The sequence below is a fragment of the Saccopteryx leptura genome, chromosome 4 (genome assembly GCF_036850995.1).
Source record: "Saccopteryx leptura isolate mSacLep1 chromosome 4, mSacLep1_pri_phased_curated, whole genome shotgun sequence".
NCBI lineage: Eukaryota > Metazoa > Chordata > Mammalia > Chiroptera > Emballonuridae > Saccopteryx > Saccopteryx leptura.
This window is the reverse complement of record NC_089506.1, coordinates 100921804-100940814: the sequence shown is the minus strand read 5'-3', so window position 1 is coordinate 100940814 and position 19011 is coordinate 100921804. Positions and strand designations below refer to the sequence as shown.

Sequence of the window (19011 nt, the reverse complement as noted above, 5' to 3'; positions counted from 1 at the left end):
AAGTATCAACTCACAATAGTTGTGTGTCATATGTGCCTTGACCAGGCAAGCGCAAGGTTTTAAACTGGAGACCTCAGCTTTCTAGCTTTGTCCATTGCACGACCACAGGTCAGGTGAAGACTTCAGCTTCTAGCTAGTGGTAGGATTCAAATAATTTAACAACTGGTTCTCTGCCCTAATGACCATTTTAAGTATAAAAAAGATATGCCGAAAGGTAGTTTACTGACCAGGTGGTGGCGCAGTGGATAGAGCATCGGACTGGGATGTTGAGGACCCAGGTTCGAGACCCCGAGGTCACCAGCTTGAGGGCAGGCTCATCTGGTTTGAGCAAGGCTCACCAGCTTGAGCCCAAGGTTGCTGGCATGAGCAAGGGGTTACTTGATCTGCTGTAGCCCCCCAGTCAAGGCACATATGAGAAATCAATCAATGAACAACTAAGGAACTGCAACAAAGAATTGATATTTCTCATCTCTCTCCCTTCCTGTCTGTCTGTCCATATCTGTCCCTATCTATCCCTCTCTCTGACTCTCCTTGTCTCTGCCACAAAAAGGTAGTTTATTATTTCATGCATTTAATACTTAAATAAGAATAATAAAAGAGGTACACAAAACTAAATTATGTTATAAGAAAGTTTTTAAATATTAATGAAAAATATTAAATAATACCTGACAAAAAACAATAAAACTTATTGAAGATATTTCCATATTGCCTTGTAAAATCGTTTTAGGACCCTAATGTGTTAGCTCATGTACATGTTAAAGCATAGGTAATTAAACCCCTGTGGGTAAGATTGGTTTGATTGGATTCAAAGGTATAATGAATTTTATGAAATAAATAAATAAATATTACAAGCATAGGTCTGTCAAATTTTTTCATCTGTGGACGGAATGAACATTACCGGTGCTTAGAACACGCTGTTGCACAGATGAATGCTAAAAAAGAGTAAGGAATATATATTTGTGATTTCCACATTGAGCGGCTGCACAAGCGCCCACCTTAGAGAGAACCCTGATTATAGGTGCCATTTTAACAACCAGTTCGCCAAACTCAACAAAATAATTAGGTATCAGTCTTGCCGAACGGTGCAAACCCACTGAATCCCACCACTGCTTCTAGCTCTCCTCCCCTGTTAAGTACTTGGGAACCCCTAATAAGCTGCAGCTGCCACTGAGATGCCCTGTTGTCACACCGAGGCCCTGACTGTGCCTCTAATAAAAAGCCTCTAAAATGTAAATACAACTTCTCACTTTTCTATTCAGACTTGTAACCATAATACATGGCCAGAAAGAAAAAGTGCAGCATCCTCAACCAGGAATGTTGCTTTGGGAACAAATCTTTTTTTTTCTCTTCATATCCAGTGCATTCTGTAGTTACCAGCTGATGAACTGCAGAGACTGTATTGCATTCTGCCATGTCCACTCTGAGAAGTGACCAAAACTAGCATCTTGATGCTGTGACCACGTGGAGGAATTTCATGAAAGTTTGGCATCTACATGATATTATTTTTAAGGAGCCAGCACAGAAGTATCACCTAAGAGGAGCAAAGCTTTTCCTGTTAGAGAATAGCAGATTGGGATAACACTTTGGTAAAGTAATTTGCAGCCTTACCATTTCAAAAAAATATATAATATATATTTATTTATATAGAGAGCGTATAATATGCAGAATTTAGAAGCTGCACCTTTGCCAAGTACTATGCCATCCCTTGAGGAGAGAACAGATTGGAAATTTTAATAGATGGCAGTTACAGTAGAATGAACTAGCTGGGGATACATCTTAGGCAACCGTCAGGTAATATCAAGCTTGACAATTTCAACTCGAGCACAGAGTTTGGAATATAAACAGCATTTAATTGCTTAGGAAATGGGCTGTCTCAAAGAGGAAATCCACTCCTGCTTCTTAAAATGCTACAAAGCCAGACAAGAAGGAGCAGCAGAAACTATTTTCCTGAAGATGATTTTGTTGATAAGGGATATAAAATGCTGTCAAGGCCTAAGGTAAAGAATCTGAGGTCAGAACATAGAAATGCAATCTGGAAATACCTAATTGGATTTTTTTTTCTCCCTGGAGAAGTCTTGCTGTCTTATGTTTATTACAAACATTTCCCCCATTTTTACATTGTGCTTGTTTATTCTTACAGTTTTCTTTTTGGAAATCCGCTTGATCCAACAAAATCTGTAGAAGGCCATGCCTTCATTACAACCGCAAGGCCTTCCATGTCCTGCTCAGTGCTAACGCTATGCACATAGTAGATGCTCAGTAAACTAATTTCTGTCTCTGTTTCTGTGCTATTTGGATCTATAAGCACATCACATTTCTGGCCAACAATGCTACCAAGCAAGAGCCATGACCAGAAGTTAGGAAAGTACTGTGCACTCACCCATCATTCCAGTCACTCCCTGGGTATGTGTTGAGCTCTTTACCATATGCCTGGCCCAGTGCTGAGCACAGCAGGAAATGACAAGAGAATACAAGCTGCTGTCTCACATAGTTTGCATTCCTTGAATGATAGAGGCAATTTACAGAAAACTCTGTACTTCCCTATTCCATGTTACAAGTGGAATGTGCAAGTGCTGTCCCAGGGGATGTGGGCACCCTACCTGGCCAGTGGAGGGGCGAGAGAAGGGAATCTTCTGGGACCTGGTGACCCTGAATTCGGTGGCTTTCTGAAGTCAGAAGAAACATTGAGTTGTAATCATGTAGTATCTAAAGCACGAAGCACCAATGTCTGTTACATTAATACAAATTCTGAAAAAGAAAATTAGTGGGCACCCTGCTGATTAAATAGACATTGTTCTGAGACAGTTCAGCTTAATGAAGATTGACTGGGAAGTGCTCACAGACCAAAGTTTATAGCACGGTTTGAGAAAGTGAGAAGGCGCTCAATAACACCATAATTACACTTCATTGGAAACAGTAGCACTAGGCAGATGAGATAATGAATTTCTGTGTGTCTAACAGAGACCATCCACCCCTGGAGGGACCCTGTGTTTGGAAGGTGGAAGGAAGACATTGATCAGACAGTGAGGAGAGATTATATCCTAATTCACTGAGGATCTTTCCTAGCAAGAGCATTTAAAAGTTTTTGTGTATTTTTCCCTTTGGAAAGCTTAACAGAATCTTTATGTGATAAAACGGAGAGCTTTTCCCTTCGGGTGAAGTTTTGACAAAGCTTTGCACACAGTGCCCTGGGGATTTCCTGATGTGTCCTCAAGAATTCAGTTCTCCTGGGACCCACACTTTCATTTGCACACAGAATGGCCTGATGTCTGCCTGCCACGTGGAAAAAGGCGGGACGTGGTGCCAGTGATTTGCTGAGATGGTTGTCGGTGTTTATGATTCTAAGACTGTAAGGATCGATAATACTATGAGCCAAGTGAAAGTTCCATTAGCTAAAAGCCAGGCTTCCTTCTTAGGGCAAAGGCACCTGTTTGCGAACCACTTCTTCAAGCATTATTGACTTTCATAGAAGGAAGATAAGCCATTTCATTTAGAAACTCTTTGCTTGACTTCAAAGCAGGAATAATGAGTGCATTTTCATATTGCCCCTTAGTTTTTGTATTGTTACAGGTACTTAGGGAGATTGTGATTGTGTGTGTGTGTGTGTGTGTGTGTGTGTGTGTTGGGGAAAGGAGGGAATATTGACCTGTGTATAGTCTTTCATACTATTCATGATTCAGAAGACAGGTAAGACACCACCCCTTTTGATGGTTAATTGAGCAGCCAGTAAATGGAGACTTGTTTAGGGATGTCCAGTATGTGGGGATACACTGAAATTTTAGGAATACGGGTAGTAGCAATTTTGGCCATCCTGGAATTCCCGTTTTCAGTACATCAATATATGACTGTCCACTGTGAACTATGTCCAGCTATCATAGAAGCCAGAAATCAGTGACAGCCATATAGAAGCACTATTGTGTGTGTGTGCGTATGTATGTGTGTGTGTATACCTGTATATATGTGCCCCCATGTCTTTGTAAACAAAAGTGTTGTAGAATGTCTTCCTTTTATTTCTCATTCTCGATACATTGTGTTCAAACATGGTCTCTCCCATCCTGTTGTTCCTTTACAGACCCAGCCGTGAATGAGGGTACAGAAGCCACTAATGTTGTCATATTCGTTGTTCACGGCCTGACTTTTGTCCCATGCACTGGTCTGAAATTCAGGTCCAGATCGCCCTCTGCACACCAAGGGGGAGGAAACAACTACTTACCAGTTTGATTCTTTTTCCCCTTTATCAACTGGACATCAGTTTGTTGGAAGCGCACCAAGTGCCAGCTGCTGAGTCCTGGGCTCTGTGCTGCACCCCGGGGTCCCAGATGTGACTTCAGCCTGGCCCTACCCCATGGGGCTTGTAGTTCAGTGGGCGCTAAAGTACAGTCTGGCGGTGAAATCATGATTGCCTTACAAACATAAGGTGAACATGTGCCAATGATCTTATTTAACTCTTTAATTAAAGAGGGAATCAGTAAGAAGTGAAAACTGGCTCAGAAAAATTGGTTTTATAAATACTTCCTACTGGACAAAAATTTACTTGCATTGTTATCAGTTTCCCACAATTTTATGTTCTATCCTTACAACATTGTAAAATAGCCTCTTCAAAGACAAAAGTTCATACCCCTGTAGAATCAGATAACCCAGGGGGCCCTGGAGAGGGTGGAGCCTGTGCCCAGCACTCCATTGAAAGGATTCTCAGTCATCTCTATACCCATTTCCAAGTCTTTGACATTTTTTTTTCACATTTTTTTTCAGGATAGGCATGACAGATGTTTAAAGCAGCTATTTTTTAAAAGAAGTGGGGAGTTTGGGAACAGGGAGTTACAAAGCTCTTAAGAATCACATTAGATCTTTTCAATATTCTCCAGAATTTCTTTATCTCTTAACTTAACTTAGATGAGCTCTTAACTTGGATGAGCTCCTTTCTAACCAGTTCCCTGGCTTTCACTGAGCAGCTTCGACCGGTGTTTCTCAAACACTCAGTGCGTGTAAATTACCTGCACTAGAATGCAGGTTCTGCATTGGAAGGCCTGACTAAGGGGGAGTCCACATTTTCAGCGGGCTCCCAAAGGAGGCTCATGCTATGGTCTCTGAACAGCAAAGATTGATCCATATGATTTTTTTTTCTAATGCCTCCCGTGTGCCAGGTGCTTAATAAACATGGAAGAGAGGGAAAGGCAAGGGAGGGTAAGTCTGAAGCAACCAGGAATGAAGTGCGGTGGGTATGGATTCTGGTGGTGACACTGAAGTGTGACGGATAATAATATTATTATTTAGTCCTCACAAAGCTAAAAACAGTTATTGTCTTTTCAGAATTAAAAATGCTTTCAAAAAGATTTTTGACCCATTTGGTAAGGTGGTTAATGCCTGGCTGTAGAGGCTGTGCTTCTGGTTGATTATCTGACATCACCTGAGCTTTCTCCGCCTATAGTAAGAGCTTCCTCTCTGACCTCAGAGGGCGAAGGAGAAGAGCATCAGCCAGCTGAGGTGCCATACGAACATTTATCTCTGATAGGGAATGTGAAAATAATCTTTATCATGAAACTAAAATGTTTATTCACAGCTGATGTTTCCCAACTTTGAATCTGAAACTTTCTTGTGCGAATCGCTGCAAATCTTAAAAACCAGGTGTAATGAAGTTAACAGGGAGGGGCAGAAGTAGGTTTACAGTTGTGAGTATGTGAAACACAGTTTTTTCTTGTATTACTTATTAATGGTTGTATTATTTTCCATACAAACAACTGTAGACCTCCCTCTGCCACAACTTGTAGATAGAAAGGGGGAAACTCAGAGTGACCAGACGATTGAAATAGTTTTAGGAAGTTTTATTCTCATGTTAACCTCTCGGAACCGGAGACAGAGCCATAGATCAGCAAATATTGCACAGAGCGACAAAGACTTTAAGAGTAGGACAGAGCCTGGCCAGGCGGTGATGCAGTGGATGGAGCGTTGGACTGGGATGCGGAGGACCCAGGTTCGAGACCCCGAGATCGCCAGCTTGAGCGCGGGCTCATCTAGTTTGAGCAAAAGCTCACCAGCTTGGATCCAAGGTCACTGGCTCAAGCAAGGGGTTACTCGGTCTGCTGAAGGCCCACAGTCAAGGCACATATGAGAGAGCAATCAATGAGAAACTACAGTGTTGCAACGAAAAACTGATGATTGATGCTTCTCATCTCTCTCCATTCCTGTGTGTCTGTCCCTGTCTGTCCTTCTCTCTGGCTCTGTAAAAAAAAAAAAAAAAAGAGTAGGACGTGTAGGGAATTGTGGAAACATAGCAAAGGGGCACCTAATTCACCTTAGTGCAGAAAAGCTTCTTTTCTGAAAGGCACTCAGGCCGAATTTGAAGCAAAGAATACCAGCCAGGTGGAGCAGGAGTGTGGGGCCTAGGCTGTGCACGCATGTGCACAAACAGGGAGGCAGCCAAGGGTCTGACTGAAGGGCAAAATGCAAATTAAGGGATAAAACATTTGAGGTAGACTCAGGTGTGACATTGTAAGGACCCTGATTAGAAAACATCAGGCAGTGTTGAATGAGAAAGAGCTCTGCTGTTGCTTTAGAATGCTGTGTCAATGCTCTGAGTTCTTCCTGTGGAAGAAAGCACATCGGCACAGTCTAGGTTCTAAGCTGCACCGAGTTCAGAGCTCAGCCACAGACGCTCTTAGAAAGTACTTGGAATTTTTCTTAAGTGTGTCTGATCTGATCTTTATGAGCCCTGTTAATTTCTTTCCACATGAATGGCTTTAATAATGCTGAAGTCTAAATCCTGTTTAAATTAGTTCATATTGTTTTCTGGATGTTTTTTTTCCAGTGATCTTTTCACTAAATGCAAAACTGAATTTAGATATTGAAAATAGAAAGATACTGAAAACAGTTAAATACTAAAAAATGACCACTCCCAGGACACCTCTGCAGCCATTCTGAGACAGTCACTAGCTTAGTTTCGGTTAATATAAAGTGACTTCTTGCATGGCAGCAGATAGTGATTAGACTTACCAATTTTGCCTTAACTAAATTTTTTTTTTCTTTTTTTTTTCTTTTTTCATTTTTCTGAAGTTGGAAACAGGGAGAGACAGTCAGACAGACTCCCGCATGCACCCGACTGGGATCCACCCGGCACGCCCACCAGGGGCGATGCTCTGCCCCTCCGGGGCGTCACCATGTTGCGACCAGAGCCACTCTAGCGCCTGAGGCAGAGGCCACAGAGCCATCCCCAGCGCCCGGGCCATCTTTGCTCCAATGGAGCCCTGGCTGCGGGAGGGGAAGAGAGAGACAGAGAGGAAAGCGCAGCGGAGGGGTGGAGAAGCAAATGGGCGCTTCTCCTGTGTGCTCTGGCCGGGAATCGAACCCGGGTCCTCCGCACGCTAGGCCGACGCTCTACTGCTGAGCCAACCGGCCAGGGCCTAAAGTTTTTTTTTTTTTTACCTTTAATTTGAATATCAGTGTATCCATTCCAGAAAGTTCAGGAATGAGGACGAAATTGGGAGCTTTCAAGATTATGTACTTCTTTTAAGCAAATGGAATTCTATTATTTGTTAAAATGCTAGAAAATCTTTTTTTTTTTTTTTTTTTTTTTTTTATGATCGGAAGGGAGATAGAGACAGACTCCCACATTTATCCCGACTGGGATCCACCTGGCAGTCCCATCTGGGGCCAGTGCTTGAGTACCAAGCTATTTTTAGCTCCTGAGGCTGATGCATTCCAAAGGAGCTATCCTCAGTGCCCAGGCCCATACTTGACTGAATCAAGCCACTGGCTGTGAGAGGGGAAGAGAGAGAGAGAAAGAGAGAAGGGGGAGCGGGATGGAGAGAGGAGCAGATTGTCCCTTCTCCTGTGCGCCCTTGACCAGGAGTCAAACCTGAGAGTCCCTACACTAGGCCAGCACTCTACCCCCTAAGCCACCAGCCAAGGCCTCCTACTTACTTTTTAAATTGTGTATTTTCAATTGCCTAATCCTAAGAATGCTTTTTCTCTTTCTGAAATCTATCAGCTAAGTATAATCTGCTCATGAACGTATACTCTGTGTCTAGGGGTGAAAACAACAAAATTTGGTTTTTAGATAATTCGAGCAACCATATGTTTTCTTCCTGACAGTAAATTGGGATATTTATGAACTGAGTGACCACAGGCAAGAGAAGAAGCGCTGCCAGCTTGCGAGGGAGAGAAAGATGGGACCATGTTGCTCTTTCTCTCCTTGTGAGCTCGATAACAAAACTGTTGAGGATTTTTCTTTCTCTGTGTTATGCAGAGATGAAAGTCACAGCACTAAAGAAAAATGGAACCCGAAGTCAGTGTTCTCTTTTTTGTTGTTCTTATTTTGTTGTTATTTTTTTGAAACAAAAAAAAAATTTTCTTATAAGCATTAGCTTTATTCCTGCTGTCTCTTTGGAGGTCCATTCTCCTAACATATATTGGCAGGGAGAGCGGTAGAGAGTGTGAGAGGCAAAATTTATCCTGACTGTAACGGTTGCGGCGGGTCTCTCACAAACATAAGGCTAAATTATGGGCCTCTCCGTGGCCTGAACGCAATGTTAAGTTGTGTGATGGATTTTATCTTATACAAGCCGCTCAGGTCCATGAAATGAGATGAGAAACCACTGCAGCTGGAGTTCACGGAGGGTTGAACTTAGACTGAAATTCCTGAGTTAACAAAATTGTGTGAGCCAGGTATGGTACTGAACAAGTGAGTTCTGTGCCTATGGGTTGAGGTTTTAAAGAAAATGTGAGGTCTTTCACTTCCAGGGTGCCCCGTGGGCGTTCCTCAGGCCAATTATCTCCTCTGACAAGCATGCAAGTGCAGAGAAGCAAGTGTGCACAGAAAGAAAGCTTTGATGCCCTGGACCAGACAGCCGCCGCCTTGCAGGCCTGAACGGTGCTGATCAGTAGCACTTTGATGATGGCTGCTTCTGTCCTGGAGAAGGCCGTGCCCCCTCCCCACGCACTGGTGCGGCTGACCCTGCCTTCATGCAGTCTCTGCACCTCCCAGGCAGCCTCCCTGTCCAGGGGAGGGCCTCTGGGGAAAAAGGAACTCGCACAGTTTCTACAGAGCTCTACAAAATTTGCAGAACACTTCACAAATGCAGATTTTGTATGATGTGTAAAATACTAACAACAATGGTTGACTCCAAAACATCTGGTGAATAAAATAAAATAAAACTCCTTTACCAAATATGAATCACCCTCCATCTGTTCATCTGGAGTGTATATATGTGTATATATATGTATATGTATGTGTGTATATGTAGATGTGTACATATGTATGATTAGTCATATATAAAATATATATGATATATAAACACTGTAAATATATATTGAATGTACGCACATACACACACACAATGCATAAGGATGTCTCTTGATGTTCCTCCAGTGGAGGGAACATAGTGTTTGTCAACACACAGCACTTGGTGTTTGTCAAATAAATAAAGAAGAATCTGAATCTTCTATTCTAATTTTGCTATTTACATGAAAAAATGTAAGGCATTTTTTTTAATTACATTTTCCAGGTGTATAAAAATACCAATGAAAGACACATCTTTTCAAGTTGGCCTGGAAAATATGCAATGAACCTTCAGCATAGGATTGATTAATGTTGTAATAACTGGCATATAACTTCCAGTTCTAATTAACTTAATCACCTTCAAACTTGCTTTTTCTCCACTTCCAAGCCATACAACACAGGTCTGTTCCAGTAATCATTCCCAAACAGGCAAGTCTATCTATTTTCTTAGAAAGAGACTTTATCACCTATTTACCAATGGAACCTCATTTCCCACTCCCCTCCCCCCCACCTACACACCTTAAACCAGGGTCAGATAGGTTTCTAATAGCATTCCCAAGCAAACACTGACTACCTGGGTTATCTTTTGTTGAAAACAAGGAAGTATTTCTTTTATTTAGTCTAATCAAATATGTTACACTAACGTAACATGAAATTAGTTTTGAACTGTAGTAGAACAAGAATTGACTTATTCCTACTACCACCCTGGGAACAATATCTTATATTACAACCAGTTTTAAAGTAATTTAACCTGTCATCCACAGTTTGACACTGACTCAGCTGATTCTAGCGGTCCAGAAACTGGTATCACTGAATAATATTTCTGATGAAAGAATAAAGAAGTGAAGTGGAGGCCACATAGGTTACCAATAGTTCATTGAGTGAGACTCAAGAAAGAGAAGTCAGGGTTAGGGGGAAGAATGAAATTGTACCGGATTATGAAGAATGCCCAGAACAGATCTAAAATTAAGCTCATCAAGTCGGTAAATGAGAGGGTGACTCTCCCTCTGCTTCTCGTATGTCTATGCTGCCAAGGAGTTGGATGGGAAAAGAGAAGCTAAGTGACAACAGAACAATTAGTCTCAGGAAGGCTAATTAGTCAAATTCTGAAAGTGTATACATTAGGATGGGCTGCGCTCTGTCTTTGGAGAGGAAATGTAAAGCATATTTTCCTGCCTTGGCATGATTTGTACTGAGCGGTTTTCCATTTCCAGATGATAGCAAGTTTTCCGAGGCTATCACAGTGCTCCTGTCCTGGATTGAGCGAGGGGAGGTGAACCGGCGTTCGGCAAACCAGTTCTATTCCATGGTGCAGTCGGCCAACAGTCACGTCCGCCGGCTAATGAATGAAAAAGCCACCCACGAGCAAGAGATGGAAGAAGCCAAGGAGAATTTTAAAAATGCCCTAACCGGAATCCTCACTCAATGTAAGTAAGATTTTGGGGGCCATCTGTCCTGTTGTGATTTTGCCTTTTCATTTGTATTCATTTTATTTTTTTCATTTGGGGGTAAGTAGTTCAATAATTTCCCATTCTACTCCATATGGAATGGCAAGCCTCATAACCTATTTCATGTTCTGTGGCAACATGGAGGAACACGGAGGAACCCTGAGAGCTTACTTCTCAAGGTGAGCAACGTTTCTGTAGCTTTTCCTCAGAACACCCAGCCCGGCCACCAGGGCAGGGCAGCCAGCTGCACGTGTGCCTGCTGGACCCACCACAGTGCACACCGCACCTGCGGGCTGTCTGCACACCCACGTGTCCTTCTAGTGCTGGCAGTGGGAAGAGAGACCCTGAACACACTGTCCTTGGGCTCTGTGTAGGAAGAAGGTACTGTCAGGAAAACTTGTCCTTGGGCTCTGTATAGGAAGAAGGTACTGTCAGGAAAACTCCTCCTCGGATCCTTTCTGTGAGGTGAGCTTTTGGGTGTCAACACGGGCAACTCAGGAGTAGAGATTTTTCAGCAGCTTTATTTATCTTTGTTCTTTCTTCATTTGGAAAAACCAATTGCCTTAATTACTTAATGCTGGTGATTTTTCATGTCTGCATCCTACATGATGACGGTATAAGTGGGGCATTCTCATAGAACAACAGTCAGGGTAATTACCCAAGGCTCTATTCAAAAAAAGGGCATATATATTCTTTATGCGCACTCTATCTGTGCCTATAGTTAACATCACAGCAGCATAATGCGTCACAGCCACTGATGTCGTCTTGCTGGGTAAAGGCTATTGAATATTGAAGGACACTGTAACAATACTACGCTCTGTTCCATTCCAGGTGCAATTTACATATTCATTCTGAAAATAAGTGTTATTGTCAGCGACATAGTGTATCAAAATGCCTACCACCTCTTCCACCAGTGTAAAGCCAAGGGAGAATGTGTCTGTTAGCATGGGAAGAGAGAGGGGCATGAAAAACCAGGATCTTATAGTATAAAACTGTTTTCTATGACTTTGTTCTCAAAGCCCATTCTTGTAGCAACTTAAAATATCATCTAAGAAACTCTCAAACATAGACTCTGATAGGTGACCACATACCCAGTATGAGACCAAACTGGGACACCTGTGTTTACACAGAAGGAATAGGAAAAACAGAACTGCTCTATCTCGTACAGGCCACTATCAGACCACCTCACCTAGATTCCCCAGTCACGAGGAATGACCCTTTACCCAACTGTGTGTGTCCAGCAGTTCTGAAGTTAGGGTCATTGGGGATAGGATAAAGAACACTAACATTGGAACTACCTTTCAAAGGAGGGAAGCAAAGGGTGGGTTAGCCGGTAGAGGGAGGTAAGGGTAAATTAATGATGGAGAGAAGGAGAAGAGGGAAAAGCTACATGGTTCTAATACAGTGCCTGTGAAGTATGGCGAGAAGCCTAATGCCTGAAAAATAGAGTGATTACTGACAACCATTCTAAATGAGTTCTTGTTCCTGTGCAGTTTACATTCTCATCTGGTCGGGAAGACTGACTCCTTGACTCGAACAGTGAAGACCAAGACAGCCACGTATTAGAAAAGGGGAGGAATTTCATTTTCTTTGGCAATGTCTATTGAAGAAGCCCCTATTAAAATAAGGTCCCAATCATGTGGCTGAAAGAAGGCGATGTGGCTGCCTCACATGAGACGGGTATAAGCTTGCCTAGATTCGAAACCACAGAGAGCCAGACAAGTCCAGTGTGTGAGATGCAGACCTCAGCGTTTCAGCTGCAGCAGTGATGGATAACGGGCTTCCTAAGGGGGCTAGCATCTGCCCCGGCAGCACTGCCGTCCACAGGCCTCTTCCCCGGGAGCCTGCCCTGCAGGTGCGCACGGAGGGCCACATGGGGTGAGTGTGTGTCCAGGCAGGCGGCTCCCTCACTGGCTCAGAGGAACAGGATGAAGGCTGCGCAGGGCCGGGCATTCTGGCGGGCGGTCCCACCTCGTGAACACCAGAGGAGTGGAGATTCCTCTTGCAGAGACCTCTCAGGTACTGCACTGTACATGTCAGAAATTGACCTCTTGCTTTTAATCTTCAAACCTGTTCCTCTTCTGGGTTTCCCTTCCCATTTTTATAACTTCTCAAGTTGAAATCTTGTCATTGTTACACCCACTACCTCCCACCGCCATACCCCACATCTGGGCCCTCAGGAAGTCCCGTTGTCTCCACCTTTAGAAAGGCCGGCTTGTCCTCACTTTAAGTGCCACTGCCCCTGCAGGCTGCCTGGACAGGATGCTTGCCCAGTATGGCAGCTAGATGCTGGGCCACCTGTTAGTAACAGGGTACCATACCAAAAATGAAGGGAGTTTTTTCCTTTTCATACACATAGAATCCTGCTTGTCGCGTTTGTTGGCACCAGTTCAGGGCCCGAGGCCATCAGGCCTGAGGTTCCTGTGGTGTGACTCGGCTCTCCACAGCGGCTGTCTAGACGACTGCTGCTGCTCCTGCCCTCGCATCTTTTTTTTTTTTTATAGGCTGGAATCACATAAGAAAAAGAGGAGGAAGAAAATAAAACTTTAGAGAAAGAAAGGAAAACATGCCAAAAGACCCTCAAGCAGACTCTCACTGATGTCTGACTGTGCAGTTACAGAGTGTGGCCTTGCCTGCCTACAAGGAAAATAAGAAATGTGCTTTTTGGCCCTTTGCTCTCCAGAATAAAACTGCAGTTCTAGCAAGGAGGAAGGGGCCACTGGCCACTGGGAGGCATTCGCAGTTTCTGCCGTACACATAGTGGGTGGGCAAACACAGGTTTACAGCTGTGAGTACGCAAAACACTGAGTTTATTCTTGTGTTATTATTTATTTTTGTATTATATATTTTTTCATACGAACAACTGTAAACCTACTTTTGCCCACCCCTGTAGCTCCTTCCTTCCTACTTTTACTCTGTTCAGTCTGCTTTCCACACATCATCTGATACAACTCAGATGGTATCTTCCCCCTTCTCCCTGAGGAGCCTCCCATTCCAATTTAAATAATACTCATCGTACGCACTCTCCCTAACTTACAAAGCTGTCCATGCCTGGTTCTCCAGTGTTGGTTTTCCCTATGTGTCATCCTTCCTGCTGGGCCCCTCAAAGCCCCCTGCTACCCCCGAGCCTTCACACATCTGTTCTCTGTGTCTGCTGTGCTCCTCCCCCCACTCTCTGCATCCTTGAGCCCTTCTCCTCTTTTAGGTCTTGGCTGAAAAGCTACTCATTTAGAGAGGCCTTTCTGATCCCCTCCCTCCTAGTGGGTTCACCATCACTGGGTCTTATTATGTAGATCCTTTCTTTGGAGCACTTAACAAAACATGTAATGATTTAGGGATATGTCTGCTCCTGATGATTATAACAAGCATTACAGAGGAAATGATATGTTGCTTTTAGTCATCAATATATATCAAGTGTCTCGAACATAGAAATGCAACAGATCGTTGGTGTTGAGTGAGTGAACGAATGAGTAAGTTGGGAGGAAGGCAGGAAGGAAGCCTGAAACGTGGGGTCAGAAATGTCCAGGGACCTCATGAAGACATTTGGCTTTAGTGTGAGATATATCTGCAGATAATGAATTTTCAGTTTGCATGGGTAATCAGGCAAATCATAAAAAGAGCTCACTAGCTATACTTGGAAATTGCTATTTCTGACCAATACTCTGTGGCAGGCTAGAGGATATAAGCAGAATGGAAATAGAAGAGTCAATAAAAAAAATTTTTTATATACTCCCAATTACAACTAACTTCCCAACAATTTCTCATATTCCTGTTACTATTTGGGAGATCCCACTTAGTCTAGTATTTGATTTTGGAGAATATTTCAGCAGCCAGCAGATATCAATGGAGATGACAGAATTTCTAGCTGATCTGACAGCCTTCAGTGCTGGAGGAGGGGTGCATATCCCAGCCACACAGAGCCTGAGAAGCCCCCCTGTGAGTCACTGAGAGCCGAGAGCCTTCAGGAGGACGTGGAGGCGGGAGACACCGTCACTGTGAGCCCAAGGTGACGGGAGACACCGTCACTGTGAGCCCAAGGTGACGGGAGACACCGTCACTGTGAGCCCAAGGTGACGGGAGACACCGTCACTGTGAGCCCAAGGTGACGGGAGACACCGTCACTGTGAGCCCAAGGTGACGGGAGACACCGTCACTGTGAGCCCAAGGTGACGGGAGATACCGTCACTGTGAGCCCAAGGTGACAGGGAGCCCGTGAGGCAGAACAGGAAGATCGCCTCTCACTGAGCAGCCCCGAAATGTTTCCTGCTCTTCGCTCTGCTTTTATAAAGCTGGTACTCCCCAGATGCAAAGAAGAACCAAATCCTAACATTTATCATAAAAATATTTGCAGTAGCCTGGCTGAACTGTAGGTGGGTGCTCATTTCATTATCCTTTCCATTTTAAATCTATCTCATGTCATGTTTGCTGGAGTTATGTTTATTTGTCTCAACCATCATTTTTGCTTTTTCTAGCTCGGTTCATTATGGTAGGGTGGCAACTTTGGTGTCAGTGCATAGAGTTGCTTTTAAAACAGTAACTGTTAAAGTCACAGTGATTGACATACTCGCTGTATTTGTCCAAAGCAGAACCTGCCATGCCCCCACTTATCTGCACTGATTCCTGGCAAGCACCCTAGGAATCACATTTTGTCTTTCTCACTTAGAATTAGGTTAGGTTGTTAAGCACCAAAATTCAGGAACGGCATCTCGGCTTGCTTTCTCCCAAGTGGTTGGCTGTTCAGAAGGAGCCCGGGGGGCTCCCTCCATGTGGATATTCCCCCCATGTCCATGCTCCAATCCACAGCACCCATGGCAGCCTCTCCATCAAAAAGCCAGAGTGTCGGGAGAATGTCCTGAGACAGTTGGGAAGCAGGTGTATTGATGAACTAGCTTGTTACAGCGAGTGTGGCCGGCCTGGTGTCCTGGAGGGAGGGCTTATTTAACAACTTCCAGGAAACTTTGTACATTGCAAAGCTCCAAAGACAGTGAAAGTGAGAGTTCCTACATACAGTTTGCGAGAAATAGCCCATTGATTGAGCAGGAGAAGGGAATTTCACTAAGTGTTAGTCTGTTAAGCTGAATCAGATGCACCATTCTCCCTATCTTGTCATATTTGTCCGTGCTTTCATATTTGAGCAAGTAACATTTGCTCAAAGGGAAAAAGATTAAGAGCCATTAATGTCATCAAGCAAATATGTGATTTATTTCAAAGTAAACATCAAAGCCCGGCATTTACCTTCAGCTTTGTTGGTGACGTGTTCTATCAACATGTGTTTAAGTTCTAATCTTTTTTCTCATATCTCTGTCCTTCACCCCATGATCAGCTATTAAATATAATCAAATAGACATTGTTTCCATCTGAACTTTGGATTAACACATCAAGGGGCAGCAGCTAAACCCAGTCAAGATTTTGGGGGAATACAGCATCCATTCACTTCTGTTTGGGATCACTTTTTCCTTCCGAACATGGATGTGCAGTTACTGAGGCTGTCAGATGAGGATGTCATCTATCCGGGTGTGGCACCCAGGCTGTCTCTTCCTTTCTGGGCCAGCTGGGCAGATCTCATTTGCTAGATATAGAAGAGAAAAAGTTCCAGCGCATGTGAATCACCTCATTCATATGTTACTCTGACCTTCTATCATCCTTGTCTCATGTTCGTGTCATTTCTTAAACTGTCCATTGGCAGACACTTCCCCAGGTTTCCCAACTGAGACACTTTTGTGTTTTGATCTTCTTTGCTTTTAAAAAATGTATACTTCATAGGAACTCCTCATAGGCCTGCCCACTTTCAGTGTTCTGGGTATGAGCAAAGCTTACCCTTTCAAACTTCAGAGAGGAGTTTGTTTATAAAGTTCAGGAAGCATGCGCCACAGCATTCAGTTATTAACATGCATGCCAAGATGATCAATTGTGCATGCCTTGTTTCAACACACTCACATCTAATGAAAATTTAAACACTCCGTGATATTCCCACGTTGGTACTTTGCCAACATGCTTCCTGGTGAGAGAGCATGTAATAAGGAGAGAGAAAGGAACAAGGTAGGAAAAGGCAAGGGGAGCAGATGCAATGGAAAGGGGTTTATTAATATTAGAGCATACACGCCATACATATTATGAACAGTATGGAGAATTAGAAATTGTAGAATGTCAGGCTAGAGGAGACCGTAGGGATCTCGGCTCCAACCCTTCATTTTACAGAGGTGGAAACTGAGGCTCAGGGATCAGACATAATAGGGCTTGGTCATTTAGCAATTCACGGGCAGATTAGAACCCAAGGCTGTTGGCTCCTTGTACAGTTTACTTTCTCCTGCCGTGTGTGTGTGTGTAATAATCAGAGGTGGGTATTCTCACTGTCAATGCAGTTTACAGGCGGAGTTGAAGTGTGCTGGCATCTCACCAGGTGTAAATGTTACCATGTGACTAGAAAGTGAAGCCTTTGCCTCTAGTGCTACCCCCTTGTCCTCAGGACAGAACTGAAGCCCAGCTGGTCCTCCATGAGACCTTCTCCTGCCTTCTGCAGCACCTGCTCATACTGTCCACTTGAGTATTTTGTTATTGTCTAAGCATCAGGATTTTGTTTATTGTTTTTTATTTTCCTTTAGCGAGGTTTCAGGCTAAATAGAGACAGAGGAGCCATTTACTGTTCTCACTGCACTGCTCCCAGGTCTGGCATAATTCTTGTGAAGTACCTCAGTACAACAAATACTGGTTATTAATCAGATATCATAGATGAAAATAATGGTGGTGTTAGAAATTGAGCTAGAACCCAATAATTATAAAACATATTCTAAATACTGGTTATTTGAGTAAACCATGATCTCAACTGACTTTGTGCTGGTATACCATTCCCCCAAAAGTAGAATACATATGATATATTTCAGTTGAGAATTTTACAATAGCAGCATTATATTACTGTTATTAATATTATTTTAACCTGAAGATTGGAAAGGTTAGAACTATCATGCAAATATGCTTTATACATTTATGAAAGGAACTGGCATCAACCTCATCTTAGATCTTGAAAATAGCAGATAGTAGAGAGACTTTTGATTAGGCACTAAGAGGTCCTGATTCTAATCCCAGCTCCATCATTGATTGGCCAGGTGATCTTAGGAAAGTCTTTTAAGCTTCTCAGTTTTTTTTCCTCTGCAGTAAAAGGGTTTGACAAGACAGCCCCCTTAGTTCCCTTCCCACTTGGAAAATTCTTCTGTCCTTATTATTTCAATGACTTTAATCCTTTATTATCTCTGAATGTCTAACTGCAAGTATGGGCTGGGTCCCAGCCACAATGTCAAATGCTCCTGAGCTGATCACAGAACCAAGAGTAGGAACTCCTCCACATGTCCTACTTCTGCCTTGCCGTGGACATTACATCCGCTGGACCACAAGGTGAATATTAAGCCACATTTCAATCCTGAGAGCTTATGAGCCCTCAGGTGCTGCAAATTGGCTGCTGGTGCTGCAAATTGGCCATAAATCTTATCCAAGACGCTACACCTAGCACTGGCCACCTCCTCTGTCACATCCTTGTCTCTTCTCCTGACTGAAATCATAAAAGCCTCGGGTGCTTGAATGAACGATGAAATTCACCCACAAGTATTTATTAGATTCCTATGAAGTGACAGGTGGTGTGCGGAGTAGTACAGCAGTGAAATGTGAGGGCGTTCTGATCTCCGTGACCCCCCCCCTTCAGGCAGATTGCTGTCCTCATCCACATTTCTTCTGCCTAAAAAGCTCTTTCTGAAATCACTTCCTAGGAACATCTCAGCTGAACATTTTTATTTCCGTCAGGGGAAATTTGGCTCCTATGTCCCTGCTATGAAAAAAGAGCTTTATGAAGTGTTAAAATGTTTCCCCATGTCTGTGGTTATCGTTGCTATCCTTCATTCATTCATCCGTGGGGAAAATGTCCCCGAACTGCTTTAGCAACTCGACAGGTTTTCTTCTCAAAATCATACCGATAGTTGTTCTTTGTTAATGTTTTAAGTGCTGGAAGCATAATTCTTATTAAAAACACCTCTGATCATAGGGGATCAATGTCCAGAGAAAAGGTTCTAATAAATCTTCCAGATCAAAGATGAGCACATTTCTGTTCCACGGGATGCAAAACCGACAGTAGAGCATGCTGGACACTTGCCAGGACTGAGTTGTGCCTTTTTTGGTATCTCTCCTTTCACTCTCCCTGGAAATACAGAAACTGAGCCGAGTAATACCACTACAGTAATAACATTTGAGAGGAAAATTTTAATGATAGCAAAATATGAGAGAGAAATTAAGTCTCACAATCTG

General features: G+C 43.3%; 1 protein-coding gene across 5 annotated transcripts in view; it reads left to right on the top strand.

Moving 5' to 3' along the window:
* ENOX1 (ecto-NOX disulfide-thiol exchanger 1) overlaps positions 1 to 19011 on the top strand; it is a 617728-nt gene that overhangs the window by 457860 nt on the left and 140857 nt on the right. For all 5 annotated transcript variants that reach the window (XM_066380846.1, XM_066380849.1, XM_066380848.1 and 2 more), the window contains one exon: positions 10489 to 10701. In XM_066380846.1, the coding sequence (XP_066236943.1) occupies positions 10489 to 10701 (213 nt within the window). The remainder of the gene's footprint in view (positions 1 to 10488; positions 10702 to 19011) is intronic.